The sequence below is a fragment of the Macaca mulatta genome, chromosome 3 (genome assembly GCF_049350105.2).
Source record: "Macaca mulatta isolate MMU2019108-1 chromosome 3, T2T-MMU8v2.0, whole genome shotgun sequence".
NCBI classification, from domain to species: domain Eukaryota; kingdom Metazoa; phylum Chordata; class Mammalia; order Primates; family Cercopithecidae; genus Macaca; species Macaca mulatta.
In genome coordinates this window covers 46242681-46261142 of record NC_133408.1, presented here as the reverse complement: position 1 = coordinate 46261142, position 18462 = coordinate 46242681, and the positions used below count along the sequence as shown (strand labels likewise).

Below are 18462 nucleotides of genomic sequence, written 5' to 3'. Positions count from 1 at the left end.
CTGTAGTCGTCCAGTCTTCTGCGTGGAGACAAGTGTTTGCAAATTTCCCTTGACTGACATGATGCTGTAGTGGGAAGAGCTGGGAATCCCTGCTCTGCCACCTCCAGTTTGGTCTTGCAGTGTTATTTCACCACTGGAGTCTTCCTCCTCCAGTGGTATGATATCCAGATAGGTATGATAGGGGTCATACCTATCTCAGAGAGAGGTGGAGCGATTCCAGTTGCACGTGTGTTACACATGTGCAGGAGTGTGTTCATTATCCGATCTGTGGGAGTCAGGCTACACTTATCTCCCCAGTATTTAGTCCTGAAGTCCTTTCTGTAGCTTCCCCTGTTTAGTTATTGCTTCCCCTACCACTTCCAGAACACAGCTGATTGTATCTTCATGTCGTCCATGGCTCGGTTGGAACGTTTGCTTATATTTTAATCACTTCCTGTCTAGACAATTGAAGGTCTTTGTCTTTTTCAAAAAAGGTTCTTCCTAAATCGAAACTCCAAAACTTGGGATGAATTCAAATTCAGCAACATTGCCTTTGTAGTAAAGAAACTTTATAGGATTCGGAGTCTCATCTCTTCTGGCTGTCTTTTCTGTTCTTTTGAGTACAATACAGAACTGTTTTTGTTTGATATTTTTCGTGTATTCTCATGATTTTCTTGGACAGCTTCTCTGCCTTTGTGTCTGTCCTTCCCTATTCTCTCTCATTTCTGTTTGAAAGAGTAAGAAATTCCAGAATAAAATTTGGGGCTGCTATCTTAATGCGATCCATTGAAAAGGAGTTTTGAGTAGAATGAACGAAAGACTCTGTAGATCTGCCACAGGTGTTTGTCTGAGACCGCCCACTAGCTGGGCTTATCGCAACCCGAGTGCAGCCACTGAACCATACAGTTTCTAGTTGAAGTGCCTTTTTTTTTTGGCTTGACTCTTTTTAACTTTGGGGTTTTTAAAATAATAAAATGATGCAAACATTAAAGAAACTCAGAAAATAATAACTCAGGCTGGGCGCGGTGGCTCACTCCTGTAATCCTGGCACTTTGGAAGGCCGAGGTGGGTGGATCATTTGAGGTCAGGAGTTCGAGACCAGCCTGGCCAACATGGTGAAACCCCGTCTCTACTAAAAATACAGAAATTAGCCGGGCCTGGTGGCGCATGCCTGTACTCCCAGCTACTCAGGAGGCAGGAAAATCGCTTGGACCCGGAAGGCAGAGGTTGCAGTGAGCCAAGATTACACCACTGTGCTCCAGCCTGGGCGACAGAGCGAGACTTCATCTCAGGAAAAAATATATATATATAGAAATTTTAGCACGTATCAAATGCATTTTTGTTGTTTGCTCCCAGGGAGTGGCTTTATTTGCTGTGCCATGAAATGTTGAATCCTTACTACGGGCTCTTCCAGTATTCTACAGACAATATTTACATGTTGCAAATAAATCCGGATTCTTCAATCAACCCCGTAAGTATGAATGAACAAAGAGGTAGGGAATTGAGTTGGAGAATTTTTGAGATGGATTTTCAGTTTCATTCTCAGTTCTTGGTCTATTCGTTGTAGAGTTAATCGAAGACATCGGTAAGCAAAACATGGAAAGGTAAAGTGAAAACTGAGTTAAGATGGATGATTTCAATCTGGTATTTTCAGAGACTGTGGTCATTGGGTGTGTTGTGTTGAAGGAGTTGAAGTGGGAAGCGGAGCTGTTCATACACTCGGGACACTTTATGATCATTCGAGGGAACTGTGGAATGATGACTGTATTTGTTAATGGTGTCATTCTAAGGAGTGGGTTCTGAAGTCCAGCCTCCTCCCAGTCAAAACTGGAATCTTTCCAGAACTAGCTTTCTAAGCCACAAATGCTGCCACCCTTAGTGTGCTGGTTTTAGAGATGAGGAAGTCAGTGCAGTGTTTGCATGCCCAGCCCGAGGGCGGGCAGCCGGCCAGCAGGGGCTCCTCCTATGGCGCCACGGCCTTCACCAGTGTCCTGCACGGGCCGCTGAGGCAAAGGCGGGGCAGGCCCCGCTTGTGCATTCAAATGCGGAAGAACCTTTCACCAACATGGAAGCAGAGTTTTGACTCATTGTTTGAGGTGAACGTAATTCAAACCTGAAAGTAGAGATGTGTGGTTCCTGAGTTAAAAACCAGAACGGTGTGGCTCACGCCTGTAATCCCAGAGCTTTGGGAGGCCGAGGCGGGCAGATCACGAGGTCAGGAGATCGAGACCATCCTGGCTAACACGGTGAAACCCTGTCTCTACTAAAAATACAAAAAATTAGCCGGGCGAGGTGGCGGCCACCTGTAGTCCCAGCTACTCGGGAGGCTGAGGCAGAAGAATGGCGTGAACCCGGGAGGCGGAGCTTGCAGTGAGCCAAGATCGCGCCACTCACTGTACTCCAGCCTGGGCGACAGAGCGAGACTCCGTCTCAAAAAAAAAAGCCAGAACGGCTCTGGTTCTGGAATGGTTCTGGTTTTTTTTTTTTTTTTTTTTTTTTTTGAGACAGAGTCTTGCTCTGTCCTCCAGGCTGAAGTGCAGTGGTGTGATCTCTGCTCATTGCAACCTCTGCCTCCCGGGTTCAAGGGATTCTCCCACCTCAGCCTCCCGAGTACCTGGGATTACAGACGCCCGCCACCACGCCCAGCTAGTTTTTGTATTTTTAGTAGAGATGGGGTTTCGCCATGTTGGCCAGGCTGGTCTCAAACTCCTGACCTCAGGTGATCCGCCTGCCTCAGCCTCCTAAAGTGTTGGGATGACAGGCGTGAGCCACCACAGCCAGCCTAGAATTGTTATTTGACTTGGCTTATTCATACATATTTTCCTGTGGTCTTTTTTCCCCCTTAGCATTTCTTCCCTCCCTCCCTCTCTTTCTTTCCCTCCCTCCCTTCCTTTTGTTCTGGATTAGAGGAGGAAGGGAACTTGCCCTTTTCTTTCTCATGCCCTGGGAGGGAGCGCAGGGCTGGCTTCCTGGGCGTGTGTCCAGCATGGTGCCGAGGCCCTACAGTGTCAAGGCCCCGGGCTTGGTTTAATTCTCTGTTGTCACCAAGGTGAAATTCTCAGTCAATGCTGAACACGGGGCTCCTCTGCCAGTTATATGGCCCTTCTGAGGAGGTGTTGGCCCTGACAGCATAGAAAACGTTGTCCAGTAAATCTAGGTAAATTTCTGCTACACAAGCAGCCTTCTTTCACTTGCTCAGCAGCGGGGCCTCTGAGTCCCTGAGTCAGTAGGTCTGGCTGCCTCTGGGACACTTTTCCCAAGAAGCTTGGGGACAGCACTTCTTGGGAAGCGAGATTCCACATTGGCCGGCATCGTGCTGACAAATTTGTGTTCTCTGGTGCCCCCTACAGGACCACTTGTCTTATTTTCACTTTGTGGGGCGGATCATGGGGCTGGCTGTGTTCCACGGACACTACATCAATGGGGGCTTCACGGTGCCCTTCTATAAGCAGCTGCTGGGGAAGCCCATCCAGCTCTCAGACCTGGAATCCGTGGACCCGGAGCTGCATAAGAGCTTGGTGTGGATCCTGTAAGTATTGACTGACGGCACACGGTCACCTGGCTTAGGGTACACCAACCACCGCGTCTACTGTGTGCATGCATGTGTGCCTCTGTGTGTGTGTGTGTGTTATTTTGGGGATCATTGTGAAATTGAAGAGACACAAAGAAACCATTATATTATAACCAGAAACAGAAAAGGAGATTCTTTGGGAGACCGAGGTGGGCAGATCACTTGAGCCCAGGAGTTTGAGAGCAGCCTGGGCAACATAGCGAGATCCCATTACAGCAAAAAACAAACAAACAAAAAAAAACAAACAACAACCAAAAAACCCACCAGATCTAGTAAAAATATTCAGTTGACTTATTTTCCTCGTGATGTTGGATAGGTTTCTCTTCATGGACTAGATTGTTTCCTTGAATGATGAAGGTAAGATCCCAGACGTTAACAGGCCACTCCCCAGGCCCATTGTGGGGTGTGTGTGACACTCAGGGTGTCTCCAGTTAACCTACACAAGGGCCAAGCAAGTATCAAAACAAAATGAACATTTAGTTACCTGTGCTTTAGAATTATTCTAAACACTCTGTTCAGAGCAGCAGGCAGTGACAAGATGAACCGTGACTGTCACGGGTCCTTGCAGATTTCAAGGGGACAAAAGATCAGGCTCTGGCAGATGGAGGGATGTGGGTGAGTCGGAGTCAGGGCCTCCTGGTTGTGTCCCATGTGTCATGTGTTCCAACTTGAAGAGGGGACTCTGGGGATCGGGTAGAAAATCTTCTACTCAGCTGGGTGCAGTGGCTCCATGCCTATTATCCCAGTACTTTGGGAGGTTGAGGTGGGCAGATCACTTGCTCTTTTCACTTGAGGTCAAAGGTTGGAGTTCGAGACCAACCTGGCCAACATGGTGAAATCCCGCCCCTACTAAAAATAAAAAAATTTTAAGAAGCCAGGTGTGGCATGTGCCTGCAATCCCAGCTAGTTGGGAGGCTGAAGCAGGAAAATTGCTTGAACCCAGGAGGCAGAGATTGCTATGAGCTGAGACCACACCACTGCACTCCAGCCTGGATGACAGAGTGAGTCTGTCTCAAAAAAAAACAAAAAGAAAATCTTCCACTCTGCCTATGGCTCAAGAACGATGGCAGATTCAAGAGCTACTTTTCACTTTTGAGTGCTTTTGTGTTTGAACTGATGCGTTTGGAAAGGCTGCCTCTAAGGGAGGAATGGTTTTTTATTTATTTATTTATTTTTTTTGAGGTGGAGTCTTGCTCTGTCGCCCAGGCTGGAGTGCAGTGGCTCGATCTCGGCTCACTGCAAGCTCCGCCTCCCAGGTTCAAGTGATTCTCCTGCCTCAGCCTCCCGAGTACCTGGGACTACAGGCGCCTGCCACCACGCCTGGCTAGTTTTTTGTATTTTTAGTAGAGATGGGGTTTCACCATGTTGACCAGGCTGGTCTCAATCTCCTGACCTCGTGATCTGCCCACCTTGGCCTCCCAAAGTGCTGGGATTACAGGTGTGAGCTGCTGCACCTGGCCGGGAACGGCATTTTCTTGGCGTGGCTTCATCTCCAGGTCAATTTCCCTTTGACCCTGATACCTCTTCACATTCCTGCCTTTTGACTCCCACACTCAGTGTACAAAGCAGCTGGGTTGTGGGTCTCCTGAAACCACAGGATGGTAGAGCAACCTGCTCCCCGCCTTCTATGATTGTGGAAGCCAGGAGTGGGGACATCTGGAACCAGAGCTGTGGTGTCCAGGTCCTCCAGCACCTGTTGCTGTGCTGCCCCCACACAGGTTCTGTGTCTGCCCGAAGCTGTCCTCTCTTGCAGCCCCGGGTCTGGCCGTCGTAAATGTTGTCTGTCTACCCAATGACCCCACGTGGTGGCAGAGCTCTAACCTACATCCTCCTGTCTTATTTCAACAGAGAGAACGACATCACGCCTGTACTGGACCACACCTTCTGCGTGGAACACAACGCCTTCGGACGGATCCTTCAGCATGAACTGAAACCCAATGGCAGAAATGTGCCGGTCACAGAGGAGAACAAGAAAGAATACGTCCGGTAATGCCACCTGGGGGGACGGCCGGGTGCCTGGGGCGAGGCTGAGCCTGCGTTTAGTTGCTTGTGGGGGACGGCCGGGTGCCTGGGGCGAGGCTGAGCCTGCGTTTAGTCGCCTGTGGGGGACGGCCGGGTGCCTGCCGTGAGGCTGAGCCTGCGTTTAGTCGCCTGTGGGGGACAGCCAGGTGCCTGGGGCGAGGCCGAGCCTGCATTTAGTTGCTGTAGCTCCTTCGCTGTGTGATGGCTGGCACTTGTGATCAGATCACATGAACAGAGGCGACTTTCAGAAACCAACAGCTCAGCAGCAGCATCGGGGATCTGCTTGGAGGGGCCCTAATGGGGCCAGGCCTGGCCTGAGGGACAGAACCCATGTGGGGAAGGACTTTTCAGTGACCACCTAATTATGGATGCAGAGGTCAGAGGCAAAGGAGAGAGCAGTGGCTTTGGAGGGTCTCGGTGCTCCGTCCGAGGAAGCCACCCTCTCAGTTTTTTTCCATCCCTAACTTGAGGCAAATCCATGTTCAGGCCTCGGCACTTGCAGCTGAGAACTATGTGGGCACGTCTGTGTGCCACGCTGTCCTGTGCTGTACTTTCAAATGTACTTTTACACATTTAAAATTGTTTACATTTTTATAGGGTCTTGCTATGTTGCCAGGCTGGTCTTGAACCCCTGGCCTCAAGCGATCCTCTTGCCTCGGCCTCCCAAGGGGCTGAGATTCCAGGTGTGAGCCACTGTCCCTGGCCAGAACATGCTTTCAAATTGCAGCAATTGATGTGACAGATCAGGTTCAATCCTCCTGTTTTCAGGGGCGAATCGGAATGAATCAGGGCATGCACTGAGTCATTTTTAACGTGATGCCAAGGTTTGGTACTACTAGCTGGTGGTATGTCTGTCTTGGTGGAGAGATCTGGGGGGGATCCCAGTGTGTTCCCATGTTTGTCAGACTGTGGTATCAGAACCGGCTCACAGGTCAGGCGCGGAGGCTCACGCCTGTCATCCCAGCACTTTGGGAGACTGAGGCGGGCAGATCACCTGAGGTCAGGAGCTCAAGACCAGCCTGGCCAACATGGTGAAACCCCGTCTCTACTAAAAATACAAAAATTAGCCAGGCGTGGTGGCGGGTACCTGTAATCCCAGCTACTGGGGAGGGTGAGGCAGGAGAATCGCTTGAACCCAGGAGGCAGAGTTTCCAGTGAGCCGAGATTGCGCCACTGCACTCCAGCCTGGGTGACAGAGTGAGACCCTGTCTCCAAAAAAAAAAAAAAGGAAAAAAAAGCCTGCCCATGGTGGAAAATCCACTTGGTGTTGCATCCAACTTGCGAGTTTTTCTTCCAGGCTGTATGTAAACTGGAGGTTTATGAGAGGAATTGAAGCCCAGTTCTTAGCTCTGCAGAAGGGGTTCAATGAGCTCATCCCTCAACACCTGCTGAAGCCTTTTGACCAGAAGGAACTGGAGGTAGGTGCCTGCCGTGCGGAGTTGACCCAGGGCGTTCGGGGGCTCCCCTGTGGCTGGCGTCTGCCTGTTTTAAATCCTTGCTGCGAGCGGCCGTTTCCTAGTAAGCCTAGGAGCTGTTGGGGTTCCCAGACTAGAGCAAGAGTGGGGAGTAGAAGGTGTTTATGCCGGTTGGTAACCGGCGAGATGTCTGCCTGGCGGTAGGAAATCTGAATAGTTCCCGGAAAACTGGTCAAGGTGGTTGTGGCTTCCCTTGTTTTCAGGGTATCTAGCGGGGGAGAACCAGGTGCTCCCACAGCAGTAACTTACTGCTTTTTATTCTGGCTGTTCCTAGACTAAGAACAAGGGGCTATTGTATTCTCTAGTCATACTGCATGTGCTTGAACACGGTGATTCATTCAGCCCTTCTCCATCTCTGGTGCCAAACAGCTCAAGCCTTGTAGATTGTTCTCCAAGTTTTTCTGCTGCCAGTGAGGAGAGCTTGGGAGCCAAGAGCTTGGATGGAGCAGTAGTTCTGGGGTGAACGTTTGTGTTTTTTTTCTTTTGAGACAGCCTTGCTCTGTTGCCCAGGCTGGAGTGCGGTGGTGCAATCGTGGCTCACTGCAGCCTCGACCTCCCAGGCTGAAGCAATCCTTCCACGTCAGCCTCCCAAGTAGCTGAGGCTACAGGTGCCCGTCACCATGCCTGGCTACTTTTTGTATTTGTTGTAGAGACAGGGTTTTGCCATGTTGTCCAGGCTGGCCTTGAACTCCTGGGCTCAAGCAATCCGCCCAACTTCAGCCCCCACAAAGTGCTGGGACTACAGGCATGAGCCACCGCACCTAGCAGGGGGTGAACTTTTTAAGCCAGTTGCACAAACACGCCCCATCAGCCCCAGCCCCACGTAACTCTTGCGGAATTCTCCTCTCTTCAGACTCGAAACTCCACATGTCCTTGAGTGTCCTGGAGAGACCCTGGGACGTGCCCTTGTTCATGGTGGTAGCTCTGTTCAGTGTCACCCGTTGGTGCTTTGATACTGCTCACCCATGCAGAGCAAAAACCCCGCTTTGGTTATAAGACAACGTCCCATCAGCAGCTGTGCACTGTGGTCCTTGGGGTTGGAGACCCGTCTGGAGGCGGCGGACGGAAGCATGTGCCACAGGCCTCCTGTGTGTAGCTGTCTTCCCATCTCAGCGTCTGCCTAGTTTATTTAGACACAGCTGCTGCTTTGCTTGGGAACCGACTTTTCACTCGTGTGTGTGTCGGGTACCTAGGAGGCGCATCCTGACGTGGGTTTATACATTTTGGAAGTAACTCACCTTTCTGCACCTCCTCAGCTGATCATAGGCGGCCTGGATAAAATAGACTTGAACGACTGGAAGTCGAACACGCGGCTGAAGCACTGTGTGGCCGACAGCAACATCGTGCGGTGGTTCTGGCAAGCGGTGGAGACGTTCGATGAAGAAAGGAGGGCCAGGCTCCTGCAGTTTGTGACTGGATCCACGCGGGTCCCGCTCCAAGGCTTCAAGGCTTTGCAAGGTGACTGACGTGGAGGCGGGGCTATTCGATGGCGCATCTGTGGGGGCTGTGTTCTGTACTAGCCGAAGAGCTGGAGGGTGGCTGGGATGTTTTTCTGAGGCGTGTGCTAGAAAATGGCATAAGGAATGTTCTCCAGTAGCTAATGCTCTGCCCTGCAGAGGCTGTGTGTGAGCAGGTGTGGGGCCCCGCTGAGCAGAGACTGTGGAGCCACCCCAGGGCACGTGGATTCCCCCTCCTCACTACTTCCAGAAAGCCAAGAGGGTCTGGCCAGCAGAGGCCTTCAGAGTGTCTGTGAGGCCAGCTTAGCCAAGACCCCGGGGAGGGAGCTATGGGGGAACCGCCCCCAGTCTCAGTGGCTCCTGGAGCTGCACATGAACCCCTGTTCAGCCACAGATCACACCGAAAGATGATGTCATGCTCACTCTGTTTAAGCCACTGAGGGAAAGGTGCCCGTCTGCCTGTAGGCCCGGCGGCCTAATGTCTCATCTTTTACACTGAGGGTTCGGAGGGAATGCTGCTGGAAGGAGTGAGGTGCACGGTGTCACCATACGGAAATTTAGCTGACTGAACTGTAAATGCGGATAGACACACAGACACATTGTGAACACAGAATATTGCCTCTGCCTCGCTGAGTAAAAGGAGGTTAATTCCATTTCAGTCGGCTTTAGCCATCAGGGCGCCTTCTATTTTCCATTGTGACCTCTGCCTATGGATTTGCTGCCAGGGGCCCGGCCTGAATAAAAAGGGGTTCGAGGCTGAGCCCCGCTCGCATCTGGGAGCCTCTGTCTGCTTGACCAGCCTGACCATGACAGCTGCTCCCAGAGCGTGCTGGTGCCTGTCATTTACAAAGCCTTTCTCATTCCGTTCTCCCAACAACCCAGAGAGCCTGGCTGACGAGGATTATTAGCCCCATCCCATGGATGAGGAAGCCGAGACTCACCGAGGCCATGGGATTTATTATCCCCCCAAGGGGAAGAAACAGGCAGGTGTGAACGGCGAGGCAGGGCAGGAATCCAGGCTTCCTGACCAAGTCTTTTCTCATGGCGCCATTGTCTTGCCCACAGCAGGTCCACGTGCTAAATGTTCCCGCTTAGAGATGGTCCCTGTCGTCATAAGGGTCTCACTCGTCCCCCAATAATTGGATAGACTTTAGCCCAGTGTCCCCAAAGTGTCTAGAAGGTGGGTCAGAGGTGAACAGGGTCACAGTGCAGAACAAGGAGTGCTGGTGCTGTGGGAGGGTGGCAGGGCCAGGCAGAGTGGCCAGGGCCCTGCAGGAGGTCTCTGAAGCCCCCCACCTGGCGCAGCCTGTCCTGACTCCCCAGGAGGTTGGGGCTTGGAGGGTGTGGCCTGCGAGGGGGAGGAGCCACCTTCCTGTCCCAGGTCCCCAGGAAGCAGGAGGCTGCACTCTGAGACTGTCTGCCCAACAGAAAGATGGTGTCTCTGCTGGTCCTCATTGCTCCTGGATTCCTGTCCTGCCGCTGACCTTGGCCCAGCTTGAAAGGAATATCTGTGAATACACAGGAGCAAGGGGCAGCACAGCCAAGGCCCGTGACCTCTGTGCCCTCCTTTCCCGGCGCCCGGCAGCCCTGTCAGCTAGCCGTCTTTGCCGCAGCAGTGGTGGCTGCTGGCCAGCCTGGTGCTCACTTGGGGCTGAGTCTGGAAAGACCTGAGGAAGAAGGGGCTGGTGCCTCACCCTGCCCCACAGAACTGGTGGGCAAGTCGTCTGTTCCAGAGGGTGGGTGCAAACAGCACTGACCCTCAGGGAGCCTGTCTGGAGCAGGCTCATGGTCAGGGTGCACTTTAGGAGGGGCCTTAGCAGTTCTTGCTCTGCCCCCTGCAAGATATTCTAAAATGTTGGAATTTTGGCCAAGTGTAGTGGCTCACACCTGTAATCCCAGCACATTGGGAGGCTGAGGCGGGTGGATCACTTGAGGCGATCCAGGAGTTCCAGACCCGCCTGGGAAACACGGCAAAACCCCGTCTCTACTAAAAATATAACAATTAGCCAGGTGTGGTGGTGTGTACCTGTAATCCCAGCTACTTGGGAGGCTGAGGTAGAAGAATTGCTTGAACCCGGCAGTCAGATGTTGCAGTGAACTGAGACTGCCCCACGGCACTCCAGCCTGAGCAACAGAAACCCTGTCTCAAAAAAATGTCTGAATGTTGTCACTTTGATGGCCATTGCAGGCATGTCCTAAAACCGGGCCTGGGAACCTCATGGCCCTATCACAGGACAGCCTGCCTGGGTGTAGGGGTGGGAACGTGGTCAGGGCCCTGGTTCCTGGGGGCCGTGTGGCCAGGAAGTGCCACAGCTGTGCCTCTGAAGTACATTAACTAGAATGTTGTCTTGTAAGGTTCTACAGGCGCGGCAGGGCCCCGGCTGTTCACCATCCACCTGATAGACGCGAACACAGACAACCTTCCGAAGGCCCATACCTGGTAAGCACTGCGGCCAGGAAGTCACGGCGTCCTGGGAGCCCCGGAGGATGCCGACGTTCACGTTCGTTTTGTTGTTTTTTCTTTTTTTTGGAGATGGAGTCTCTGCTAAAATATTTCTGTCATCATCAAAACTCAAAAGCCACAGCACCTGAGACACAAGGAGAAATTCGAGAGTTGAATGACAATTCTGAAGCCCTCAAGCAAGCGACTCTTCCTCCAACATGACAACGCTGTATAGAGTGGCTTTACTGGCCATGCAACAAAATGTCTATAAGAGGGCCAACATTATTGCTAAACTTAACATAAAATCTTAGAGTATATATAACCTAAAATTTAAATATAGATTTTTCTCTTGATTTAGTTTTTTATTTTTTTTAGACAGTCTTGCTTTGTCACCCAGGCTGGAGTGCAGTGGCACAATCTTGATTCACGGCAACCTCTGCCTCCTGGGTTCAAGCTATTCTCGTGCCTTGGCCTCCCGAGTAGCTGGGATTACAGGCATCCGCCAACACGCCCGGCTAATTTTTGTATTTTTAGTAGAGACGGGGTTTCGCCATGTTGGCCAGGCTAGTCTGGAACTCCTGGCCTCAGGTGATCTGCCCGCCTCGGCCTCCCAAAGTGCTAAGATTACAGGCATGAGCCGCCAAGCCCGGCCTCATGTTATTTTTTTAAAGCTGTTTTCTGATTTGTAGGACTCTGTTTCATTTATGCCAAGTCTCAATGACTGGCAGTAGTACTTGTGTCAGATGGGACGAGTACTTTGCAGCATGCCACAGAAAGGTTGTCACAGTATCTTATGAAACTAATTTTGTTATGAGCCATGTCATTAATTAACATTGGTGTTTCAGTGGAGTGTGGCTACCACTCCAGCAGGCTCAAATCTTCCTCTCTGCCAGGTCTTATGTACACACACCTGTTGGTAAGGAAAATAGTCTAGTTTTGGTCTTCACTTTATCTGACATTTCTGGGTCCCCATCTTCTTAGACTCCTGCTTATGACACACGCACCTTGTCTATTGCAAATATTTTCTTCCTAAATTTTAACTTAAAAATGAGTCTCCATACTAGAGTATTTCCTGTATGGTTTAAAAATCCAGTCACTGGCACGCACTTTGTCCTGGAACCATCCGTTGAGACGAGTAGCCACGTTTCCTTGGGGGAACCAGTTCTAGATGCTGTTGAGATGCCCAGTGAGATGATGGAAGGTTCCTGTCTTGGAAACCAAGGATGCGGGATCAAATGCTAGCTGTGACACCCTCTGACATGTGGGTTGGGGCAAGTGACTTCATATTCTAACTTGGTTTTCCGCACTTGTGAAATGGGGTAATGCAGTTGGTCCTGGACCGTGGTGGTGGGTGCCAGGGTCCTGCTCCGAGCGTGGCTGTGGCATCCGTTACGGGAACGCACCATGTTGGCTGCGCACCTACTCACAAGGCTTTTGTCCTTTAGCAGTTCAGTGCTTGGTGTTAGATGCATGTGGAAAGTATGCTCTGAAGCACAGAAAAAAGAGGGCCCACCCTGGAACCCAGCTCTGTAGAGACAGACACCCTCCGTAACTGCTTACCCTAGGAAGCCAGGAAGTCACTGTACGTCCTCTGGGTCACAATTTTGTACTTTTTGGTTTGCTATGGTAGCTTCTTAAAGGATGTCTTTTTCTTTGCACAAATACTGGAAACGAGTTTCCCCCTGGAAATACCGAGTCAAAAGTTGAGTATTCATTTCATCTTTTAAGGATTTGTCATCTTACTAGTTTTGAGATTTTGTTTTTGCAAGGAATTTTCCAGACTGCCCCGTTTTGGTCGCAGATCAAGTCCCAGAGGAACAGACAGACACGCAATACATCGTTAGTGGTGACGTTGCCTGACAGCCAGTCTGGGTTACACGGGCTGCCAAAGAGGCATTCCTAGCACAGAGAAAGAATTTCTCCCACAGACAGACAGACAAAAACAAGCGGAGAGCTTTGTCCTGATAGAAGCCGTGAACAGTAATTTGGTGATGTTTTGGTTGTCAAGGCTCAAGACTTACTTCACTGTGTGTTGATTGGGCACAGTGGCTTAGGCCTGTAGTCCCAGCATGTTGGGAGGCCAAGGCAAGAGGTTCACCTGAGGCCAGGAGTTTGAGAGCAGCCTGGGGAAACTAGCAAGACCCTGTCTCTACCAAAAAGCAAAAACAAATTACAAATCTTTGTATTAGAGGCAGAAAAGCACAGGGGGACATGGAGAACTCACCACCACTCCTGCCCCGCCCCCCATTCCTCTCCCCTCCCACACACACTTCTCGCTGCCTGTCCTTGGCCTTGAGGTTGGTCCCAGGGCTGGACTGCCCACCCAGTGACTCTCACTTTTTTGTCCTTTTTCAGCTTTAACCGGATCGACATTCCACCATATGAGTCCTATGAGAAGCTCTACGAGAAGCTGCTGACAGCCGTGGAGGAGACCTGCGGGTTTGCTGTGGAGTGAAAAGCAACCAAAGGCAACAGAGTCTAGCTCATGGCCACCAGACCAAAAGCATCCAGCTTCTGTGCGCCTCCTGCAAAGCTGGCAGAGGCCCTGGAATTCCGGATCACCTGAGGGGAAAGGGTTGTCTCTCTCCTTTCTCTTGGGGGAGGGGGATGGGGGACTTTTGTTGGTGGCTCCCACCCATATATCTCTCCTTTATTATAGTACTCCCACCCGCTTCCATCACCCATCCAATAAAATGCAGCCAGGGTTAGCCTTTGGCTTTGGTCACACAGGATATTCTGCTGTGGTTGCAACCCATGTGGTGATAAGGCTCATGGCCCTGAGCTCTTTACGGGAGCATCAGCCCACAGTTAGGGGACTGAGTGTGGCTGGCTGAGGGTTTGGAACTGCTGGCTATCCCCGCTGTTCCATCTCAAATAGCCTTGGGGCCCCTTTTCAATTTGAGCAGCTGCTAGATATCTTACCAGAGCTCAGATTCCAGATTTCACATCCCAGCAGCCTGTTCTGGGCAGCAGATGAATTTCCAACTGAAAAATAACTGCCTAACGTATGCTTATTGGAATTCTGCCACAGCAGGAAGCTTGAGTCAAAATGCGTTGCCCCTTTGAAAGGAGAAGGAATTGGAGCAGCTTTTCCTGGAGCCAGGATATTTCTTTGCTGGGTATCTTGGCTGAGAATATTTTACGTAGAGAAAAACCATCTTTTAAGGGCCCCTTTTGCTGCATTATCTGTCCAGTTTGACTTTTCTTTTCAGTGAAAACACCATGTCACGGAGTGTAGAAAAGAGCAGACCAAAATCAGCCCTAGAGCCAACCAGTCAGTCCCAAAGCTGTGACCTCTGTGCCACTGTTGTCCATAGAAGAGCATCAACTGTGTCACTTAAAATATTAGTAAACCATGATGCGGCAACTGCTAAGAGCTAAACTAACAAAATTGTGTTATCATAGCTGCTGGCTTGGTGCGAACTAGCTTAAAAGCAATGGTGAAAGGATAACCTCGATGATGTAAATCCACCCAAAGATACTGTTCTACAAAAAGTAGAGTGTGGACGCAAACCTGTGACCGCAGAGGGGGACAGCTCCACACTGCCTCGTGTGGCCCCTTTCCCAGTGGCAGCTGGTGACACTAACGATTGCTACTCGGTTCACTTGCCCAGATGTCTTCGTATGATCAGCAAGGCCAGAAGCAAGCCTAGACTCGAAGTTTCTGACACCATTTTCCAGTTTGCACAGAAGTCAAACAGTGTTTTATCTTAAAGTGGCTTGATTTCCAGTAGCTGAACTTGGGCAGAAAACAGCAGCAGCAACCAATGTTCCTGTATGGTTTCTTTGTTGTTTTTGTTTGGGGTGGGGGCAAGTACAGGGTAATCGATGAGCAAGACATTTCACTGCTGTCGAAGTCTCTGGGATCCCGCTGTGGGTCTGAGATGGCCTGGGAAGGACCTTGTGGACAACGGTTTTATCTGTTCTTTTTGTCACTGTTGACTTCTGGGCTGCTGAGGTTCTAGAATGGAAGGGCTGCCAAACGAGGTTTGCTGCAGGAGGAAAGTTTAATCCCCCATTCCAGAAGTCCAGGCCCAATGGTGGGCTTAGCCTCTTTGAAAAGCTCTGCCTTGCCCCCCCAGGTGGGCGCATCCTGTGTCTCATTCACCATGATGCTTCCTGAAGGTGTTCTAGAAGCCCGTTTCCCAGTGGCTCTATCCAGCCTTTCCTTGCATCTTGCTCTTGAAGGTGAGGAAGTGAAAACTAGAGCCCTCCCCCGGAGAGCCCACTCTCTGTCACGAGCCTAACCCACGGGAGGCGGAAGAGACATCCATCCGAGAACTGAAGCGGCCTCCGGGATGAGGTCGGAGGCCCCACCTGATTGTCCTGGTGGTGGTATCCAAAATCTGCAGTAACTAGGAAGGAAACCAGGGTCTCATGGTTTAAAAGACTTTGAAGCAGGAATGTTGCATTTGACGCCTTTAAAACTACCTTTTTGCTGTTGGGAGGAGTCGGGGGCGAGCCTTAGCAGCTGCACCCGCCAGCCCCATGCTGGTCGGTGCTGCCCTGCCTCTCATGCCGGGTGTTGCTTCAGCCCAGAGCCAGAGGGCTGGGTCCCGGGTCCTCCACAGGTGGCCCCGGCGGACACATGGCATTCCTGTCCCGGCCCCCGTCTCTGCTTTTCCACTTCCACCTGCGTGTGGGTTTGCCGCCTTGTCATCGGTCGTGTGAGCGTCGCAGACCTTTCCAGAGCTCCGGTTCACTCTTTCCAAACAGGCCTCCCTGTCGGTGGCATCGCACTCCCAGAACCTTCAGTTTCTACGATGGTTTGTTTGGTCCTTTTGAACCACCCCAAAGAACTCAATATGGCAAGCAAATGGTAAAAGCTTCCCGACTGTTGGACTTTGGGTCCGCACGAAGCCCATTCACGTGTGATCTGTGTCGCCCCTCTCGGTGGTCCCAGGCGATCCAGCCATGCCCCCTGCCCCTCTGCCCAGATGCTTCAGGGGCCCGGCTTTTCAGGCTTGCCCTCACCAGCGGCCGTCAGCCGACACTCAGGGATGTAGCAAACACCACTCCGCCAGTGCTTTTGGTAGGAAGAGCTGAGGCTGCCTGGGAGGCCCGGGGCGACAGGAAAAGGGCTCTCTCCAGTTCTGAAAAGAGAATCTGCCACCAGATCGAATTTCGACCCCTGAGCTTGTTCAGACATATGGTCCGAATTCAGATTAAGGTGGTCACCCAGTCCGAGATGTCAGGAAAGGCCTTCTGCAGAGAAAATGTCCCCCTACCCGCCATCTGCAGCCAGGTGTGTGCCGCACGGCAGCCTTCCCGAAACATAGTATGGATTTTAAAAATGTGTTTATTTTTGTTTCTCAACCACTTTATAATGTATTTTTTAATTTATTTTGTAATGTCTTGTTTTTAAGTATTGCTGCTATCCTTGTTATCCTTCCCACGGTTTTTATCGCTGATTTATTTTGTGAAAGTTGTACACTAATGTTCTGTTTTATGTCAAAATCAAAAGTATTTAATGAAATACTAGTTCTATTTAATGTGGTTATGGAACCAGCTGGAAACACAAAACAAACAGTGATTGTACAGCAGGCTGGGCCCAGGAGGTCAGGTTCATTTTGTTACATATGCAATAAACTCACGACTTTACATTTTTGGCGTCTGTTATTTTGGTGTGGAAATGAGATTCCAGTGTCTTTGCAAACCCACAAGAAAGGAAGTGTGTAGGCAGGAATACTGGCAAGGGCCTTCCAAGGGAAAAGGACAGAGTTAAGGATAGAATTGTAAGGGAAACTAATGACAATATGGCAGTGGGTTGAAAGTGCTCTACCAAGCAAAAACATGGGACTGAGAACATTTAGAATTTCTTTGCGCACTGGTTATCTTTTCGTTTTTCCCTTCATTTTTCTTTATTTTTTTGAGATGGAGGCTTGCTCTTGTCACCCAGGCTAGAGTACAGTGGTGCAATCTCGGCTCACTGCAACCTCTGCCTCCCGGGTTCAAGTGATTCTCCTGCCTCAGCCTCCCGAGTAGCTGGGATTACAGGCGCGCACGACGCCCGGCTTATTTTGTATTTTTAGTAGAGATGGGGTTTTTCCATGTTGGTCAGGCTGGTCTCAAACTCCCGACCTCAGGTGATCCGCCCGCCTCAGACTCCCAAAGTGCTGGGATTACAGGCATGAGCCACCGTGCCCAGCCTCTTTAACTTCTTTATACAGTATTTTGTTTTCAGCAGACAACTGGCAAGTCTTGCACCTGCTTGGTTAGCTTTATTCTTATGCTATTATAAACATAATTGCTTTCTTAAGTTCTTTTGTGGATATTCATTGCTAGTATATAGAAACATAACTGCATTGTTTGTCAATCTCGTACCCCAAAACTGCAAAAATTCGCTTCCTAGCTCTAGTGGCTTTCTTGTGAATTCTTTGCAATTTTCTCTCTGTAGGAGATAGCTTTACCTGTTCCTTCCAACTTGGATGCCTTTTATTTCTTATCTATTAGCTCTGGCTTATACTTTTCCAGTACAATGTTGAAAAACTGTGGTAAAAGTGGGAATATTTTTCTTGTTTTCTGATCACAGAGGGAATGTTTATAGTAAACCGCCCTTCTGTGTCAGTTGAGATGTACATGATTTTTTCCCTCTTTTCTATTAATGTGATGTGTTACATTGATTTTCTTATGTTGGGCCACCCTTCCCTTCCTAGGATAAATTCCACTTGGTTTTGGTGAATAATCCTTTTAATATGGTCTTGGGGCCGGGCGTTGTGGCTCACGCCTGTAACCCCAGCACTTTGGGAGGCTGAGGTAGGTAGATCACGAGGTCAGGAGTTCGAGACCAGCCTGGTCAACACAGTGAAACCTTGTCTGTACTAAAAATACAAAAATTAGCCAGGTGTGGTGGCACACGCCTGTAGTCCCAGCTACTCAGGAGGCTGAGGCAGGAGAATTGCCTGAACCTGGAAGGTGGAGTTTGCAGTGTGCCGAGACTGCGGCATTGCACTCCAGCCTGGGTGACAGAGCAAGACTCCGTCTCCAAAAAAAAAAAAAAAAAAAAAAAGCTGTTGGATTCAATTTGCTAATATTTTGTTGAGGATTTTTACATCTATATTCATAACGGATATTGGTCTATAGTTTTCCTGTAGTGTTTTTCTCTGGCTTTCAAATCACAGTAATCCTAGCCTCACAGAATAAGTTAGGAAGCATTCTTTCCTTTTCAACTATTTGGAGGAGTTTGAGAAAGACTGGCATTACTTCTTCTTTAAATGTTTGATAGAATTCACCAGTGAAGCCATCTGGTCTTGAGCTTTTCTTCGTTGGGACGTTTTTGATTTTTGATTCGATCTTCTTACTAATTGTCAGTCTATTCAGATTTTCTGTTTCTTCACGATTCGGTCTTGGTAGGTTGTAGAGTTCTAGGAAATCCATTTCATCTAGGTTATTCAATTTGTTGGCATACAGTCGTTCATAATACTCTTATAATCCTTTATAGTTCTGTAAAATTGGTAATAATGTCCCCTCTTCTTTTAGTTGATTCTTCCTTCTTAATCATCTAAAGTTTTGTCA

At 49.9% G+C, this 18462-nt stretch overlaps 1 protein-coding gene and 1 long non-coding RNA gene across 5 annotated transcripts in view; one reads left to right on the top strand and one right to left on the bottom strand.

The window, feature by feature from the left end:
• The window catches only part of SMURF1 (SMAD specific E3 ubiquitin protein ligase 1), a 122484-nt gene extending 105934 nt beyond the window's left edge, over positions 1-16550 (top strand). For 3 of the 4 annotated variants that reach the window (XM_015134323.3, XM_015134324.3, XM_077995222.1), the window contains 7 exons: positions 1336-1450; positions 3330-3508; positions 5399-5536; positions 6870-6990; positions 8304-8505; positions 10860-10944; positions 13303-16550. In XM_015134323.3, coding sequence (XP_014989809.1) covers positions 1336-1450; positions 3330-3508; positions 5399-5536; positions 6870-6990; positions 8304-8505; positions 10860-10944; positions 13303-13402 — 940 coding nt within the window. In that variant the 3' untranslated portion in view covers positions 13403-16550. 4 annotated transcript variants of the gene reach the window in all.
• LOC114676870 (uncharacterized) overlaps positions 1-18462 on the bottom strand; it is a 33339-nt gene that overhangs the window by 4688 nt on the left and 10189 nt on the right. Inside the window, exons 2-3 of the long non-coding RNA XR_003727994.2 lie at positions 12508-12629; positions 10942-11092 (exon numbers count right to left, since the gene is read on the bottom strand). This is a non-coding gene — a long non-coding RNA (uncharacterized LOC114676870). The remainder of the gene's footprint in view (positions 1-10941; positions 11093-12507; positions 12630-18462) is intronic.